At 50.0% G+C, this 17282-nt stretch overlaps 1 protein-coding gene across 4 annotated transcripts in view; it reads left to right on the top strand.

Annotated features, from left to right (window-relative positions):
• The window catches only part of LOC135261921 (rho guanine nucleotide exchange factor 1-like), a 42885-nt gene extending 26073 nt beyond the window's left edge, over positions 1–16812 (top strand). For 3 of the 4 annotated variants that reach the window (XM_064348619.1, XM_064348618.1, XM_064348621.1), the window contains 18 exons: positions 217–384; positions 1181–1377; positions 1839–1985; positions 2568–2650; positions 2766–2891; positions 3655–3769; positions 5087–5187; positions 5706–5780; positions 6156–6231; positions 7487–7654; positions 9243–9330; positions 9892–10005; positions 10294–10352; positions 10704–10847; positions 11004–11114; positions 11221–11321; positions 12140–12241; positions 12380–16812. In XM_064348619.1, the coding sequence (XP_064204689.1) occupies positions 217–384; positions 1181–1377; positions 1839–1985; positions 2568–2650; positions 2766–2891; positions 3655–3769; positions 5087–5187; positions 5706–5780; positions 6156–6231; positions 7487–7654; positions 9243–9330; positions 9892–10005; positions 10294–10352; positions 10704–10847; positions 11004–11114; positions 11221–11321; positions 12140–12214 (1948 nt within the window). In that variant the 3' untranslated portion in view covers positions 12215–12241; positions 12380–16812. The remainder of the gene's footprint in view (positions 1–216; positions 385–1180; positions 1378–1838; positions 1986–2567; positions 2651–2765; positions 2892–3654; positions 3770–5086; positions 5188–5705; positions 5781–6155; positions 6232–7486; positions 7655–9242; positions 9331–9891; positions 10006–10293; positions 10353–10703; positions 10848–11003; positions 11115–11220; positions 11322–12139; positions 12242–12379) is intronic. The other variant, XM_064348620.1, reaches the window with a different exon arrangement.
• Positions 16813–17282: the final 470 nt, after the last annotated feature.

Here is a 17282-nt window from a genome sequence, read left to right as displayed (position 1 = left end):
ATCAAATTCTTCCTCCTCCTCCTCCTCCTCCTCTTCCTCCTCTTCCTCCTCTCTCCCCTCCCACCCTCCGCGCCCTGTTGGGCCTCCACCCCTCCTGTCCGGGGCTCCGCCCTCTCCCGCTCTCTCCTCCGTCTCCTCCTCCTCCCGGCCCCCCCCCCTGCCTCCGCTGTGGCTCCGCCCCCCCCCCCCCCCTGTCCCCGCCCCCTTCTCCCCCAGGACGTCGGCGGCGGTCCGGCGCAGCGAGAGCCTGCACAGCGAGAGGCGCCGCTCGAAGCGCGGCTCCGGCCGGGACAAGCAGCCGCGCTCCCGCAGCGACGTGGACCTGCAGGCGGCCACCGCCTCCGCCGCCCACCCCCTCTCGCCCTCCCCCCACCACGCCCCCTTGTAAGGCACCCCAAATCGGAACGGGGGGAGGGGAGAGAGGGGCCCGAGCCCTGCCGCCGGTGTTCCCCGCACTGACCCGACTGACTGGACCCTGCACTGCATTCACAGTGCACACTGATATGAGAGCGAGAGAGGGGGGAGAGAGAGAGAGAGAGAGAGAGACAGAGAGAGAGAGAGAGAGAGAGAGAGAGAGAGGGAGACAGAGAGAGAGAGAGAGAGAGGGGAGAGAGAGAGAGAGAAACAGAGAGAGACAGAGAGAGAGGGAGAGAGAGAGGGAGAGAGAGAGAGGGAGAGAATCGCTTTAGTGGGAGAGTGAACACATCTCACAGTTCAGTGCCGCTGGCTAACGGGAGCGGGGCTGGGGGACACAGGAGAAAGCAGAAATTAAAAAGCACTGGGGTCAGTTTCCTTTTCAGTTCAGTCTGAATTGAGTTCATTCAGTTCAAACGCCCTTAAGGATCTATGAGGGCCTTTCAGTAAATGACTCGCATTTCAGTCCATTGAACAAAGTGGTATTAACACCAGGTTGATAGATGGTATGTGGGGGTTCCAACACAACAGTTTGGGGGGGTGGGTGTGTACTGCAGGTATTAGAACAACAGTGGGTGAGTGGGGAGGAGGAGGAGGGTGGGGAAAGACATGCACATAATGAAGGAGAGGGTGAAAAGAAGTAACTTGTTGAAGTAGATTCACTTTAGTTACACTATTTTTTTTTGGTCGTGCTGTATCTGCTCAGCCCCTTTTTCCCCTCCTTCCCTCATTCCCTCCCTTTGCTCTCCCTCCTCCCGCCGGTCAGCTCCGATGGCGGGGTCAGCCCCTCTGAGGGCTCTGCCCCCGGCCCCGCCTCCTTGCTGGCCCCCTCCCCTCAGGAGGAGCTGGAGCCCCGCCTCCTGGAGCTGGAGCAGGACCCCCCCAACTGGAGGGAGCAGGCCCCCAGCGACGCCCTGAGGAACCTCAGCAAGAAGGAGACCAAGAGGCAGGAAGTCATCAACGGTGAGGGGGGGGGGGGGGGTATACCACAAAACAGAAGTCACTGAAATTGGAGAGCTATGACGCTTAAGCACTCTGTATTGTAAGCCATTACATTACATTTATTTAGCAGACACTTTTATCCAAAGTGACTGACAAAAGTGCATGTCATGGTCATGGACAACTACGGAACATAGGTTCATTAAGGTACGATGCTCATTTCGTACAGCTATTTCTAGCCAAGTACACAGTTCAGTTCACACAGTGAACGCTATTCTGACCTAGCTTATGCCAAGCCAAACTAGGAAGAAGAACAGGCTACAATATTAGGACAAATATTATACAATTGTACAACTACTGCTCTTGCTCTAAGTGTTACTACACTGATGCCATCGCCTCACGTTCATAGAATATAACGGCTTGTGTGTGTGTGTGTGTGTGTGTGTGTGTGTGTGGGTGTGTGTGTGTGTGTGTGTCCACCGCAGAGCTGTTCGTCACCGAGCACGCCCACGTGCGCATGCTGAGCGTCCTGCAGACCATCTTCTTCCGGCCACTGGAGCGCAGGGAGATCATGACCCTCCCCGAGCTGGCCGCCATCTTCCCCAACCTGGACGAGATCATCGAGATGCACTGTGAGCCCTTCGCGGGGCTCCCTAGAGACCGCCGGGGGGGGCGGGGGGGGGTTGGGCTTTGCGTCTCACAAAACGGGGGGTGTTACTGAGTCAGATGGAACGAAGTACCAAAAAAGTCCCGGGTCTTACCTTTATGACTTTGCTCTGTCTCGCTAACCATCGCGCTCAGCGATGTAGAGCAAAGTCATTCGTTCGTTCCCTGTGAGTCGTTGAGTGATTGACAGGATAAGAAAGCTCCACCCCTTTCCGGCGTTCATTGAGCATCACTCTTCTGCACTGAGAGCCCCTTGCTGTCTGCGGGTGGCCGTGTATTCCTTTACCAGAAACTAGTTTCTCACGCTTCTGGTAAGAGCGTTTCTCTCGGGCTGCAAAATTCAAGTAGGGTTTTGGGCGTCGTCATCGTAAACTTTTCCGGTCTATCCGATGGGCAATGCATATGTGGCTGGTTTGTATTCTGACAGTTTGGCTATCGCTCGGTCATGTGACCGGACGCAATCGGCGTACTCTTTAGAGTGCACGTGGAGCGCGTAGCGCGCACTTCGCTTCCGGCAGTTTCACGAACCGCGCCGTCCGTGTCCGCAGATAACTTCTACGACGACCTGAAGAAGCTGCGCCAGGAGGACAACTACATCGTCAGATCCGTCGGGGCCACACTGCTGAACAGAGTGAGTCAGGTCGAGTCTGCCCGTCCGTCTACCCCAGCGGCCAATCGAATCCCGGCTGCGGCCGAGTGGGGGGGCGGAGCTTGGTGCAAACCGCGGCTCTTCTCTGCTCTTTCAGTTCAGCGGGGCGGAGGGGGAGTGGTTCCAGAAGCTGACCGCTCGGTTCTGCGCGCACCAGACCTATGCCCTGGACCAGATCAAAGGGAGGCAGAAAAAAGACGCCCATTTTAACGCCTTCATTCAGGTATCCGTGGTAACCGTGGCAACTCATTTCGCACAGCTATTTCTGGCCAAGTGCACAGTTCAGTTCGCACAGTGAACGCTATTCTGACCTAGCTTATGCCAAGCCAAACTAGGGAGAAGAACAAGCTACAATATTAAGACAAATATTGTACAATTGTACAATTACTGCACTTGCTCTAAGTAGTGTTACTACACTGATGCCATCACCTCACGTTCATAGAATATAACGGCTTGTGTGTGTGTGTGTGTGTGTGTGTGTGTGTGTGTGTCCACCGCAGAGCTGTTCGTCACCGAGCACGCTCACGTATCCGTGGTAACCAAAACGCCAGGCCAGACCGATCTCCGCCATGTGTTTGATTTAGCCGTTACCTCACCCTGATAATTCTTCGATGCGATTTGTAACGGTTTCCTGTTTTACTCGTGTTATCTCTTCGTTAGAATTTCAGAAATGCTGACAGGAAGTTTAAAAAAAAACTGCCGGGGCCCGATTATGACAGTAGCTGTCTAGTGAGCCATTAACGCCACCGCAGGAAGTATGGTTAGGTCATTTGGGCAGACAAGTGCGATGTGTTTTCACAACAGCATGTGCGTCATGGGCTTTCATGCAGTATGTGCACTTACAAGTATGCATGAAAGATGTGTCTATGTCTGAGTGTACATCTGTACAGTTACTGTCAGAAATAAATATGGATGTGTTACCCTGCCCAGGCCTTGCAGTCTGGACTGTGTTTTTTTCTGTTTTTAATCTGATTGACCTCTTCCAGGAAGCGGAGAGCAAGCCTCAGTGCAGGCGCCTTCAGCTGAAGGACATCATCCCCACAGAGATGCAGAGGCTCACCAAGTACCCGCTGCTGCTGATGAACATCGCCAAGAGCACAGGTCTGCTCGCGTCTGCGGCTCTGTCTGCGTTCCGCTGCTCTGTCTGCGCATGTGTCTGCAGCTCTGTCTGCGTCTGCAGCTCTGTCTGCGCGTGTGTCTGCAGCTCTGTCTGTGCATGTTTCTGCAGCTCTGTCTGCGTCTGCAGCTCTGTCTGTGCATGTTTCTGCAGCTCTGTCTGCGTCTGCAGCTCTGTCTGCGCATGTGTCTGCAGCTCTGTCTGCGTCTGCAGCTCTGTCTGTGCATGTGTCTGCAGCTCTGTCTGTGCATGTTTCTGCAGCTCTGTCTGTGCATGTTTCTGCAGCTCTGTCTGTGCATGTTTCTGCAGCTCTGTCTGTGCCTGCAGCTCTGTCTGTGCATGTTTCTACAGCTCTGTCTGCGCATGTGTCTGCAGCTCTGTCTGTGCATGTTTCTGCAGCTCTGTCTGTGCATGTGTCTGCAGCTCTGTCTGTGCCTGCAGCTCTGTCTGTGCATGTGTCTGCAGCTCTGTCTGTGCATGTTTCTGCAGCTCTGTCTGTGCATGTTTCTGCAGCTCTGTCTGTGCATGTTTCTGCAGCTCTGTCTGTGCATGTGTCTGCAGCTCTGTCTGTGCATGTGTCTGCAGCTCTGTCTGTGCATGTTTCTGCAGCTCTGTCTGTGCATGTTTCTGCAGCTCTGTCTGTGCATGTGTCTGCAGCTCTGTCTGTGCATGTGCCTGCAGCTCTGTCTGTGCCTGCAGCTCTGTCTGTGCATGTGTCTGCAGCTCTGCCTGCGCATGTGTCTGCAGCTCTGTCTGTGCATGTGTCTGCAGCTCTGTCTGTGCATGTGTCTGCAGCTCTGTCTGTGCCTGCAGCTCTGTTTCTGCATGTTTCTGCAGCTCTGTCTGCGCATGTGTCTGCAGCTCTGTCTGTGCCTGCAGCTCTGTCTGTGTCTGCAGCTCTGTCTGTGCATGTGTCTGCAGCTCTGTCTGTGCATGTGTCTGCAGCTCTGTCTGTGCATGTTTCTGCAGCTCTGTCTGTGCATGTGTCTGCAGCTCTGTCTGTGCCTGCAGCTCTGTCTGTGCATGTGTCTGCAGCTCTGTCTGTGCATGTTTCTGCAGCTCTGTCTGTGCATGTGTCTGCAGCTTTGTCTTCTTGTGCAGCTGCAGCGTTATGACATTTCCCATTTGAAGAGTATAAATTAAAAAGATTAAGTGAGCTGCCTCGGCTGGTGGCTGTGGACGGTGTGAAGGCATCTGTGAGTCTGCGTCTGCGGTGTGTCTGGCAATGCTGACGCTCCGTCCCATTTCCCGCGCTGCGATTGGACCCTGACCCTGGTTTCCCCCGGCGACCTGACCCGCAGTGGACCAAACGGAGAAGGAGAGCGTGGAGCAGGCTGCCGAGTGCTGCCGCAAGATCCTGAACCACGTCAACGAGAATGTGAAGGACATGGAGAACCTGCTGGTGAGGGAGGCGGGGGGGTGAGAGTGTGAAGGACATGGAGAACCTGCTGGTGAGGGGGGGTGAGAGTGTGAAGGACATGAAGAACCTGCTGGTGGGGGGGGGGGAGTTAGGGTTAGCAGGAGTGAGAATGTGAAGGGGGTGGGGGCTGAGAGGAAGTGATGAATATCAGAAAGAGCATGAGGAGAGTGGAAGTGATGGGCGGAAGCGAGGGAGAGAAACAGCTGGCGGAGGAAATAAATGACTGGGGGGAAAAAAAGAGCGAGTGAAGGAAGCAGAGGATGTGGCCTAGAAGCGGGGGATGGCAGAGGAAGGAGAGAGGAGCGAGAGAAGCTGGCCGGCGGGTGTTTATCTTGAAGGATGCGTCTGTGTGGTCCGAGTGCGTGCCGCTGTAAGAGTGTTTATGCGGCCTTGAGTAAACGTTTACACCGCGAGCGGCGGCCGGAGCGAAATGGCGGGGGCGCGGCGGAGAGCCTCCAGAGGAGCGCGCCGTAATCTGGCTTCCCCCCACCCCCCCACAGACCCTGAAAGACTACCAGCGCAGGCTGGACCCGTCTGGACTGAAGCCCAGTAATGACCTGTACGTGGAGTACAAGGTGAGAGAGAGGGAGGGAGGGGCCTGTACAGGGAGCGGGGGTGGGGGGGGGGTGGGGGGGGAGCGGGGAGAGGCGTGTTCTAAAGCTACGTCACTGCTAACTTTTTAAATGTTACATAATATCCTATCATTGTGAATTATATTCATCTGATGTTTCGATAGCAAGATCTGATATATATTACACCAAGCCTTTACTCTGTACGCTAACTCTCTCTCTGTATCTGCTCTTTGTGCTACTGTGACACTGTCCACCCTCCCCTCCATCTCTCTCTCTCTCTCTCTCTCCTTCTTTCTCACTCCTGGCTATTTCCCATTCCCTGTCCCCTCCTTTTCTTTTTGTTTCCCTTCTTCACCCCCCCCCCCCCTCCCCCCTCAGAATATTGACCTGACTCAGAGGAAGATGATCTACGAAGGGCCACTGACTTGGAAGGTCACTAAGGAGAAGGCTATAGGTTCTGTATCAGTGCTCCTCATTATTTCCCCGGCCTCACTGCACGGGTGAAGGGATTTCTGGTTATTCGTAAGGGTGATTAACCCTCATAATACACAACACTGCTGTCCTTCTTAAGCTGGAGTACAGTCACCAACAAGTGAGTGATTGTGGCTGTGCGAGAATGAACAAGTGCGTAGCCCTTCAGCTAATGCTGATGCCATTGTAAATCTCTCGCTTTCCTGTCTGTAGATGTGTGTAGTGTTATCGTGCTACGTGTCTCTGTAGATGTGTGGAGTGTAGTGTTATCATGGCAAATGTGTCTCTGAAAATGTAGTGTATACGGTAATGTTATCATGGTACATGTACAAACGTGCAGTGTGTAGTGTTATTGTGGTAAATGTGTCTGTAGATGAGCAGTGTGTAGTGTTATCATGGTAAATAAGTCTGTAGATGTGCAGTGTATAGTGTTATTGTGTTGTAAATGCGTCTGTAGATGTGCAGTGTGTAGTGTTATTGTGGTAAATGTGTCTATGGATGTGCAGTGTATAGTGTTATCATGGTAAATGTATTTGTGAATGTGCAGTGTATATTGTTATCATGGTAAATGTGTCTGTAGATGTTCAGGGTATAGTCTTATGATAAATGTGTCTGTAGAGGTGCAGTGTATAGTGTTATCATGGTAAATGTGTTTGTAGATGTGCAGTGTATAGAGTTATGGTGGTTAATGTGTCTGTAGATGTGCAGTGTATAGTGTTATTGTGTTGTAAACGTGTGTGTAGATGTTCAGGGTATAGTGTTATCATAGTAAATGTGTCAGTAGATGTTCAGGGTATAGTGTTATTGTGGTAAATGCGTGTGTAGATGTGCAGTGTATAGTATTATGGCGGTTAATGTGTCTGTAGATGTGCAGTGTATAGTGTTATCGTGTTGTAAATGTGTCAGTAGATGTTCAGGGTATAGTGTTCTCATGGTAAATGTGTCTGTAGATGTGCAGTGTATAGAGTTATGGTGGTTTATGTGTCTGTAGATGTGCAGTGTATAGTGTTATTGTGGTAAAGTGTGTGTAGATGTTCAGTGTAGTGTTATCATGGTAAATGTGTCGTAGATGTGCGGGTATAGTGTTATTGTGTAAATGTGTGTGTAGATGTGCAGTGTATAGTATTATGGTAATGTGTCTGTAGATGTGCAGTGTATAGTGTTATCATGTTGTAAATGTGTCAGTAGATGTTCAGGGTATAGTGTTCTCATGGTAAATGTGTCTGCTCCATGTACAGACGTGCAGGGTGTGTTGCTGGGAGACATGCTGGTGCTGCTGCAGAAGCAGGATGATAAGATGGTGCTGAAGTGCCAGAGTAAGAGCAGCGCAGCTGTGCAGGAGGGGAAGCAGATGCTCAGCCCCATCATCAAGCTGGACACCGTGTTCCTCAGGGATGTGGCTACCGGTGAGGCTCTCAGCAACTCGCCGACTCCGTCACTGTCACCATACACCACTAACACAACACCACACACCACACCACACCACACACACTCACACACACACACACACTCACACTCCACCAACACACACACAACACACACACCCACCTCACCCACACCACCCACCACACACACACACACACACACTCACACCACCACCACCTCACACACACACATCCCAACACACACACACATCACTCACACACACACCACACACCACACCACCACACCACATCCACACACACCACACTCACACCAACACCACACACACACCACACCACACACACACTCACCACACACACACACACACTCACACACACCCACCACTCACACACCACACACACACACACACCACACTCACTCACACACACCACACTCCCCACAAAACACCCACACTCACTCACACACACCACACACACACCACACACACCACTCACCACACACACACCAACAACACCACACTCACCACACCACACCACCACCACACCACCTCACCACCACACACCACACTCACCACCACACACCACACTCACCTCACACACACACACACACCCACACTCACTCACACACACACACACACCCACACTCACCACACACCACACACACCACCACACTCACTCACACACACACCACACACACCACACTCACTCACCACACACCACACCCACACTCACTCACACACACACACACCACACACACACACACCACCCACATCACACACACACACCACACACTCACTCCACACACACACCACCCACACTCACTCACACACACCCACACTCACTACACACACAACACACACCACCCACAACCACACTCACTCACACACACCCACACCACCACACACACACACACACACACACACTCACTCACAACCACTCCACCACTCACACACACACACCACCACACACCCACACTCACTCACCACACACACACCCCACACTCACACACACACACCCACACTCACTCACACACACACACCACACTCACTCACACACACACACCCACACTCACTCACACACACACCCACACTCACCACACACACCAACACATCAACCACCACACACACAACACACACACACACCCCACCACCACACACAGAACCACACATACGCACGCATTCATGCACGCACGCACGCACACACACACACACACACACACACACATACGCACACATGCGCACACATACATACACACACACACTCACACTGATACACTCAACTCCGGCACTGACACCCGGCTCTCTCACACATACACACACTCACACAGGCACACGTGCAGACACACACACACACACACACACACACACAGATACACACACTTGACACACACACACTGTTACTTTTAACTTCAACACAGAAACCCTTTTTCCCACAGAGACAAACTCACTGACGCACTCATACACTGACATTCTCACACTTACAGACTACAGACTTGCACACAGACACAGACACTGACTCCGACGCTCTCGCTCTCGTACCGCTGACCTGTGGGTCGCCCCGGCGATGGTGCCTGCCCGTGAACGTGCGTCTGTCTCTCTCCCACTCCCCTCAGACCGGAAGGCCTTCTACGTGATCTTCACCTGGGAGAGCGGGGCGCAGATCTACGAGCTGGTCGCGCACTCCATCGCCGAGATGAAGAAGTGAGTGAGAGCGGAGGGCGGCGGGGTCCAGAACTGCCACACTGAACACCATGTGACTAAGGCCTGCTGAACACCGGGAGCGGAGCGGCTCGCCGCCGTTATGCCGGAACGCTAAGCGTCCGCTCCGCTCCTGCTGTAAACCAGACACGGGTTACACGAATGAGCGCTAAGCTAGTATTAGCACGAGTGTTAGCGCGCGAGCGTTATCATGCCTGCATTAGCATACGAGCATTAGCCGTGCGAGCATTAGCATGCGAGCATTAGTGCGCGAGCATTAGCCGCGCTAGCATTAGAGCGCCTGCATTAGCCGTGCGAGCATTAGAGCGCCTGCATTAGCATACGAGCATTAGCGCGCGAGCGTTAGCATACGAGCATTAGTGCGCGAGCATTAGCCGCGCTAGCATTAGAGTGCCTGCATTAGCCGTGCGAGCATTAGAGCGCCTGCATTAGCATACGAGCATTAGCGCGCGAGCGTTAGCATACGAGCATTAGCGCGCGAGCGTTAGCATACGAGCATTAGCGTGCGAGCGTCAGCGCGCATTAAAGGCTGTGTCCCTGCAGCTGGAAGGAGCTGATCACGTCCACGGTGCAGGAGCTGAAGCGGAACGAGGGCACCCTGGACAGGAGGAGGATGGGCAGCCTGATCCCGCCGGGGGCGCTGTTCAGCTCCAGCCCGTAAGCCCCGCCCCCCAACCAGCTGCTGCAGCAGCGACTCTGCTTTCAGAGCGTCACGCTACCGTGCAAACTGTGACACAAGTATCACTAACCTGTCTCTCTCTCTCTCCCCCCACCTCTCTCGCATTCTCTCTCTGTCTCTTCATCTCTCTCTCTCTCTGTCTCTTTGTGTCTCTCTCTCTCCCCCCACCTCTCTCGCATTCTCTCTCTGTCTCTTCGTCTCTCTCTCCACCTCTCTCCTCTCTCCTCTCTCTGCCTCTCCCTCTCTCTCTCTCTTTCTCTCTCCAGTTTGGCGTCCCCACACTCTAGTTCTGAGAATGGAGCATTGTCATTGAAAACCAGCTCTGGTAAGAACATTTTAACAGAACTAAAACCTAGGAGGACTGAATTGATATTAACAATGGCAATGCAAATCTGGGCAGCCCTGGACTTTTAATCTGATATTCATGATGTTTTGTCTGACGCATGTGGATGTTTCTTTGTTTATGTGAGAATTGTGCCAATTAGAAATAAAGTTGTACCGTTTTAGTTTGCACTTTGGTCTCGGTTTTTGGTTTGGCTAGGCACGTGCAAACGTTCAGCGATATTTAAAAACATCCCACAGTTACATTGCGGATGACACGTTTTAATGGCGTCTCCTTGTTAATGGGGTCTCCTTGTTAATGGGGTCGCCTTGTTGATGGGGTTTGGAACCGCAGACCGGGATAAGGACCGCCTGTCTGAGGAGAAGGGAGGGGACTCCTCCCAGGCGCTGATGGATCACCTCCTGGCCAGCGGCTTCGACCTCATCGCCCACAGCAACGCCCCGCAGGAGAAGGTCGCTGACGAGGCCCTGAAACACGGTGCGGTGGGCGGCTTCGGCCCGTTCGCGGGAATCGCTGCTCGTGCGCAACATTCGTCCCCTTTCTCCCTCCGTTTTCCTAATGCGCTTCCATGTCTCTCTCTCTCTCTCTCTCTCTGTCCCTCCGTCCTTCCTTCCTTCCTTCTTTCACGTTCAGTTGGTTCCCTGAGGCTGCTGGTGAGCTCGGGCCTACCGGAGGACCGCGATGCCGCAGAGTCGGGGAGGAGTGAAGGGGCGGAGCCAGACGCACAGAGCTGTCAATCATCGGGTGGGTGGAAGTGGACTCACGCCCTGCTATTTGGGAGTTCGGGGCCTGGTGTTTGCTCTGTGTGCTCGCTCGCACGTTCTTACCCCTCTTGTTCTCCTGGGAGCAGATGGAGGGGTGCAGGGACAGCGGGACGGGGCGGCGGCCAAGGAGAAGAGCGAGGCAGCGAGGACGCTCGAAAGTCTGGAGGAACACCTGAAACACCTGCAGGTGAGAGAGGGAGGGAGAGAGAGAGAGAGGAACACCTGAAACACCTGCAGGTGAGAGAGGGAGGGAGAGAGAGAGAGAGGAACACCTGAAACACCTGCAGGTGAGAGAGGGAGGGAGAGAGAGAGGAACACCTGAAGCACCTGCAGGTGAGAGAGAAGGAGGGAGAGAGGAACACCTGAAGCACCTGCAGGTGAGAGAGAAGGAGGGAGAGAGGAACACCTGAAGCACCTGCAGGTGAGAGAGAGAGGGAGGTAGAGAGAAAGAAAGAGAGACAGAGAGCGAGCCTTGTGAAGTGTTAATCCAGGTTGCTTTTATATTAAATGGACTGCATTTATATAGCGCTTTTATCCGAAGCGCTTTACAATTGATGCCTCTCATTCACCCATTCACACACACTCACCCTCACACTCACACTCACACTCACACAGCAACAGTGAAAGGCTGCCATGCAAGGTACCAATCAGCTCGTTGGGAGCAATTAGGGGTTAGGTGTCTTGCTCAGGGACACTTCGACACGCCCAGGGCGGGGGATCGAACCGGCAACCCTCCGACTGCCAGACAAACGCTCTTACCTCCTGAGCTATGTCGCCCCTATATTATGCGCACATTGTCTGGGGATAAAATACTGTGTAATGCTGCATCACAAAGTGAAGAAAGAGAGAAGGAATGAAAGAAGGAAGGAAAGAAAGAAAGAAGGAGGGAAAGAAGGAAACAAGATACCCTCCATGGATGTTTTGGGAACTGTTCGAGCAGTGTAAACATATATATACACATACATTGATGACATGGCTGTTTGTTTTCACCCTTTCTTCTCTCAGAATGTGGAAGATGAGTACCACCGGTTACAGGAACTCCTCTCCAAGTACATCCTGTCTAAGGGCAACTTCCAGTGAAGCACACTGCCTCTACTGGACGACCAGGTGAACTGCAACAATGCTTACACTCAACATAACCGTATATATGTCAGTTGCAATGATAACTGATGAGAGAGGATACTAGGATGCTTAATATGTCTTGAGAAATCTCTCTCATACTGTGTCTGCTCTTGGTTTTTTCAGATCACTGTACATGCTGGAATTAAGTGGAAGACTTGTATTTGGGGTGACTCATCAGTGCTGCCTGGAGTTTCTTGTACGTGCTTGTCTGCTTGAGGGTTTTCTAGTCCCTTCTGAAGATTGACAGTTGGCCACAGCCAGTAGTGAAGCTGGAGACATCAGGAGGTGGGCTTTGACAGTGCAGTAATGTAGCCTCATGGGACAGGGAGAACTAGAATGTGTGTATGCATGCAAGTGCGTGTGTGTGTGTGTGTGTGTGTGCATGTGTGTGTGTATGCGTGCGTGTGTGTGTGTGCATGCTTTTCCCTCTCAGGCTTTACTTCTGCGTGTGTGAGAGCGAGAGAGGCAAATCATTTGCAAGCTGGTGATGTGTTGACGCCAGCATTGCCTGCAAATATACTTTTTTATTCCAGAAAAAAACACAGTAATTCCGGTTCAAAGGAAACCTTGGAGCATTCAATCGAAAAGCATTAATATGTCATTACCCCGCCGTTAGCATTTAGCATGTTCACCTGGACAGTCTGCAATCCCTACAAATCCAGTATATAAATGCTGGGGATGTGCTGTCCCTGTTCAGCTCGTATATGTGCCCTCAGTGCCCCAGACTGAGTTAAACGGCATCGGCTCAACGTGCTCTGCTACAGTAACTGGCACGGCAGTGTTTTATCTCCCATCGGAAGCCCTAATCAGTTTTCATAATTATTTTGTGCACGTTATAATTGTGAAAAGGTTTGATAATTAATGGGGGTTGAAATTACCTCTCTTACTCTAAGGAATAAAATATGACATGTATATATATATATACTGTGCATATACACACATACAGTATATATACAGTATATATATTTGGCAATGCCTCTATATGTATGTATATAGAGAGAGAGGCATTGCCAAATATATATTTACAGAATAAAGGCTAAGTTCTATATATATATATATATATATATACATAGAATTTAGCCTTTATTCTGACATATGTAAATCTGCCTAAAACAGAAAAATTTGAATCATAGATTTATTTATTGAAATGGAATCATGTGCATTTTCACCTTTCCTTTTTCTCCGCTTTTACTGTGTGTGTTTGTGTGTGCGTGTGTGTGTGAGAGAGAGAGAGAGAGAGAGAGTATGTGTGTGTGTGTATGTGTGAGTGTGTGAGAGAGTGTGTGTGTGTCTTTATGTTTATGTGTGAGTGTGTGAGAGAGTGTGTGTGTCTTTATGTTTATGTGTGAGTGTGTGTGAGTGTGTGTATGTGTGTTTATGTGTGAGAGTGTGAGTGTGTGTATGTGTGTTTATGTGTGAGAGTGTGTGTGTGTGTGAGTGTGTGTATGTGTGTTTATGTGTGAGATGTGTGTGTGTGTGAGTGTGTGTATGTGTGTTTATGTACGAGTGTGTGAGAGTGTATATGTGAATGCGTGAGTGTGTGAGAGTGTGTGTGTGTGTATGTGTGAGAGTGTGTGTATGTGTGTTTATGTGTGAGAGTGTGTGTGTGTGTGTGTGTTTGCATGCGTTGTCGGGGGATGGCAGAGAACTGCACAGACAGGATGGAGGATAGTGGGATAAGGAAGAATAAAAAAGGTAGAGTGAAGGAAAGATGGTAATACTATTCCCAGCTTGGTGGCTTTGCGGGTGCTTACTGCTTCCCAGCACTGTACAAGCGCAGTGCCCTGGAAAAGTACTGAACCAGGCAGACTCTTACAGGAGGACCAGCACTGACCACAGCTGACTACAGGAGAGAAAAGCATTGTGAACTCAAAAAAAAACCCAAAAAAAACAACCTCCGGTCCCGGCACTCAGCCCAGCCAATCACAGCCTTCTGCTCTGGTGATGAAGCCATTTTGGTTAGATAACGAGTTTGGCGGCTGCCAGTCACCCACCCAGTAATGGGTGGATTTTGTGAAGCCTCGCTGTTGCGTCACAGCTGACGATCAGCTCCTGGCTGATCTGGGATCAGTATGGACGTGAACTGGGACGGGGCGTGGTCGTCCGCCATTTTACAGGAAAACCCTTTTTTTCGGGTATGTGCCAACGGTCACTTCAGTCGCCTAAGAGCAGTCAGTTCTAGACGTTTATGCATTTTGGGGAACGTTGATGTTTGTGACAATAGTTATTTACACCGGTCTTTGTTGGTTATTTTATTGTACTTTTTTTTTTGTTTTTCATCTTTCAAAGACAACTGACTGTAACAGATACTACATCATACTTGCTTGTTTCGATTCGTCCATTTAATGTCCAGAACCAAAGAGGCCAGGTGTACATTTTTCTGTGAAGTAATGGAATATTTAATGTCAATGCAAAAAAAACAGGTGAACAATCCAGATATGCTGAATCATGAGACATCCGTGTTAACCTTGTGCTCCTTTGCATGAGATGCTGATTTGCCCCTGGGTCCAGATGCAGAAGGACTGCGTATCGTAAACGAAGCCCTCGCCTCGACGTGTGTGGCCGCGAGCGTATTTAAGATAAGAAAAATTATTCTGACGCGCGCGGCGGTGAAAACCATAAAAGAAGAAGATACGGAGGTCCTTCCTGGACCGGGGCTGAACGCGCCGACTGCAATAAACTCTGCGCCGGAATCGGAATTTGCATCGCTGCTGTCGGGTTACTTAGAGGTTTTTTTACTAAGCTCGCTTTTGTGCTCCCAAATGATTTAGTTGGCTTCATCGGTGAGCGGCAGTGACGCGTCGGCCATCTTTGTGTGAGCGTGAGCGCGATGCCAACGTGCCGGTCTTCTTCTTTAGTACTTCTTTCTTTTTCCATTTCTACTTCTCCATTTCATTTGACGGTCCTGAGAAGTGGCTGAAATGGGAGGTTTATTTGAGGAACACATTCATTCATATTCAGTACAGCGCATGTGGGTTAGAAATTTGGTGTGGGGGTGGGGTGTGGGGTGGGGGGGGTAGGCCTTCCTTACTGTGTCCTGCCCTTTCTTCCCCGCTGTGAGGCCCAAACGAACTCTGTCCTACTGACCAGCAAACAGGACAACCTGGGGACGAGATAAGTGCACCATTCTCCACCCCGTCACCCACTCCTTTTCTCCACTTGCTTCCCTCTCTACCAGCTCCGTATTCCACGGTGTGCGAATGCTTTGTGGTGGTCGATTTTTTTTTTCTACCGGTTGCTTCCGTAACGGGAATGTTTTGTAGGGATGGTGTAATTTTTGTGCATTACCAAATATACAGTAGGGGTAGTCGAGGACTCGGACTCTCATTGCACGGTGTGCAGATCCTCTTCCATGCAAGCACACAGAGAAGATTGCCAGTATAACACGGGATGGACATTAATTGACTAAAAAGGCATTTTTGTTGAAAATTTTTATGTGACTGGAACCTGAGTAACTGTTTGCATCAGTCTGTGCGGACAGCTCTGTTAAGCTAGAGTTGGGGTCGATTTTCTTTCTTCTGACTGTTCTGACAAATCTGACTTCTGTCTGTGCAGTGCATTCAGCCAACTGTTTGACTATTCTATTCTCTGATTACGTTCTGATTATGTTGAATATTCTGACTATTCAACTTGTTCTGATTACGTTGAATACTCTGACTGTTCAAAGTATTCTGATTGTGCTGAACACTATTCCTAGTACTCAGATTATGTTGAATACTCAGACTGTTCGAAGTATCCTGGTTATGTTGAATACTCAGACTGTTCAAAGTATCCTGATTATGTTGAATACTCAGACTGTTCAAAGTATCCTGATTATGTTGAATACCCTGACTATTCGAAGTACACCAAAGGACTGCTCTGACAACTGACTGTTCTGTTCTGTTGGTTTACTTCATGACGGTGCTGAGTACTTCCTGACTGTTTGTCCTAAGCTCATTTGGAGCCCTGTGGGTCATGGCTGTGCCTGTGTATGAAAGGCAGTGCGTAGGAGGGCATAGTCTGTAGGGCTTAGAGGAAAGCTTTGCTTCTCATGTGCACATGCTTTGCGGTCTATCTATACATTATAGTATATACAGTATGTCTGAGTACATTATATAGCTGGGGTGCCTTATCAGATGGTCAACTACTGTTAAAAGGACTTTATAGACAACTCTGGTTGTATACATTTGGCTGGTTAAATCCAGATTATGTTACTGAGTGATTAAATTGAAAGCAGAGCTTTAAGACCAATATGTTGTAAACTAACCCTTTCTAAAAAAAACACATTGCTTCAAGTGGAAGGTATGTAAAGCATTATTGCTGTTTATGCTGAATGTGGCGCCCTCTGGTGTTGCAGGAATCCAGCTGCACCATATTTTTCCAATAGAGAGTTCCTGGAATGTGTCTGATCTTGTATGAGGCACCCCTGCTTGTATCAGCCAACATGGATTTGCAAGAATTATTCTTTATATATGGGCTTAAATTTATTTTGTAAGAGGGTTTTGAATTTTATGTAATTAGAGTTGAGGTACTTTTTTTTTAAAGAGCCTGGTTTTAAAATAAATATTTAAAAATGATTGTCCTTTCTGTGTCATCTTTGAAAGTGTATAAGGGGGGACACGGGTTCTGACATACTAAAAAGGAAAACGAAATCGCTAATTATAACAGAACAGGCACTACACGTTGTTATAGTAGTGGTCTGCCATTGTATGCTAGGCACCAAAATAATGGCATGAACTGTTTGGAATGTTCTTGGCTGGACGGAATTCTCCGGCTGAACACTTTTGAAAAATGCCAGTCATGTTTATGAAGACGAAAGAGGAAATGGAGAGATGGGAAGAGGCCTCGCCATTAGGGTCAGGAAACGTTAAGCTGGACTTCTACAGGAACACAGCGAGCTGTTCAGTTGTTTTTTGTTTGCCTTTTGTAAAGGGCACAGGGGAACATGTGTCCCGAGACGCATGTTTTGATAAAGGCTCAACGTGCACCTCCTCTCTTCAGCCCATAAAAGAAAAGGGAAAGCTTTTATTATTGCGTTTATTTTCCT

The sequence above is a fragment of the Anguilla rostrata genome, chromosome 8 (assembly GCF_018555375.3).
Source record: "Anguilla rostrata isolate EN2019 chromosome 8, ASM1855537v3, whole genome shotgun sequence".
Lineage (NCBI taxonomy): Eukaryota > Metazoa > Chordata > Actinopteri > Anguilliformes > Anguillidae > Anguilla > Anguilla rostrata.
The sequence above is the reverse complement of the archived record's forward strand: the minus strand, read 5'-3'. Positions and strand labels throughout refer to the sequence as shown.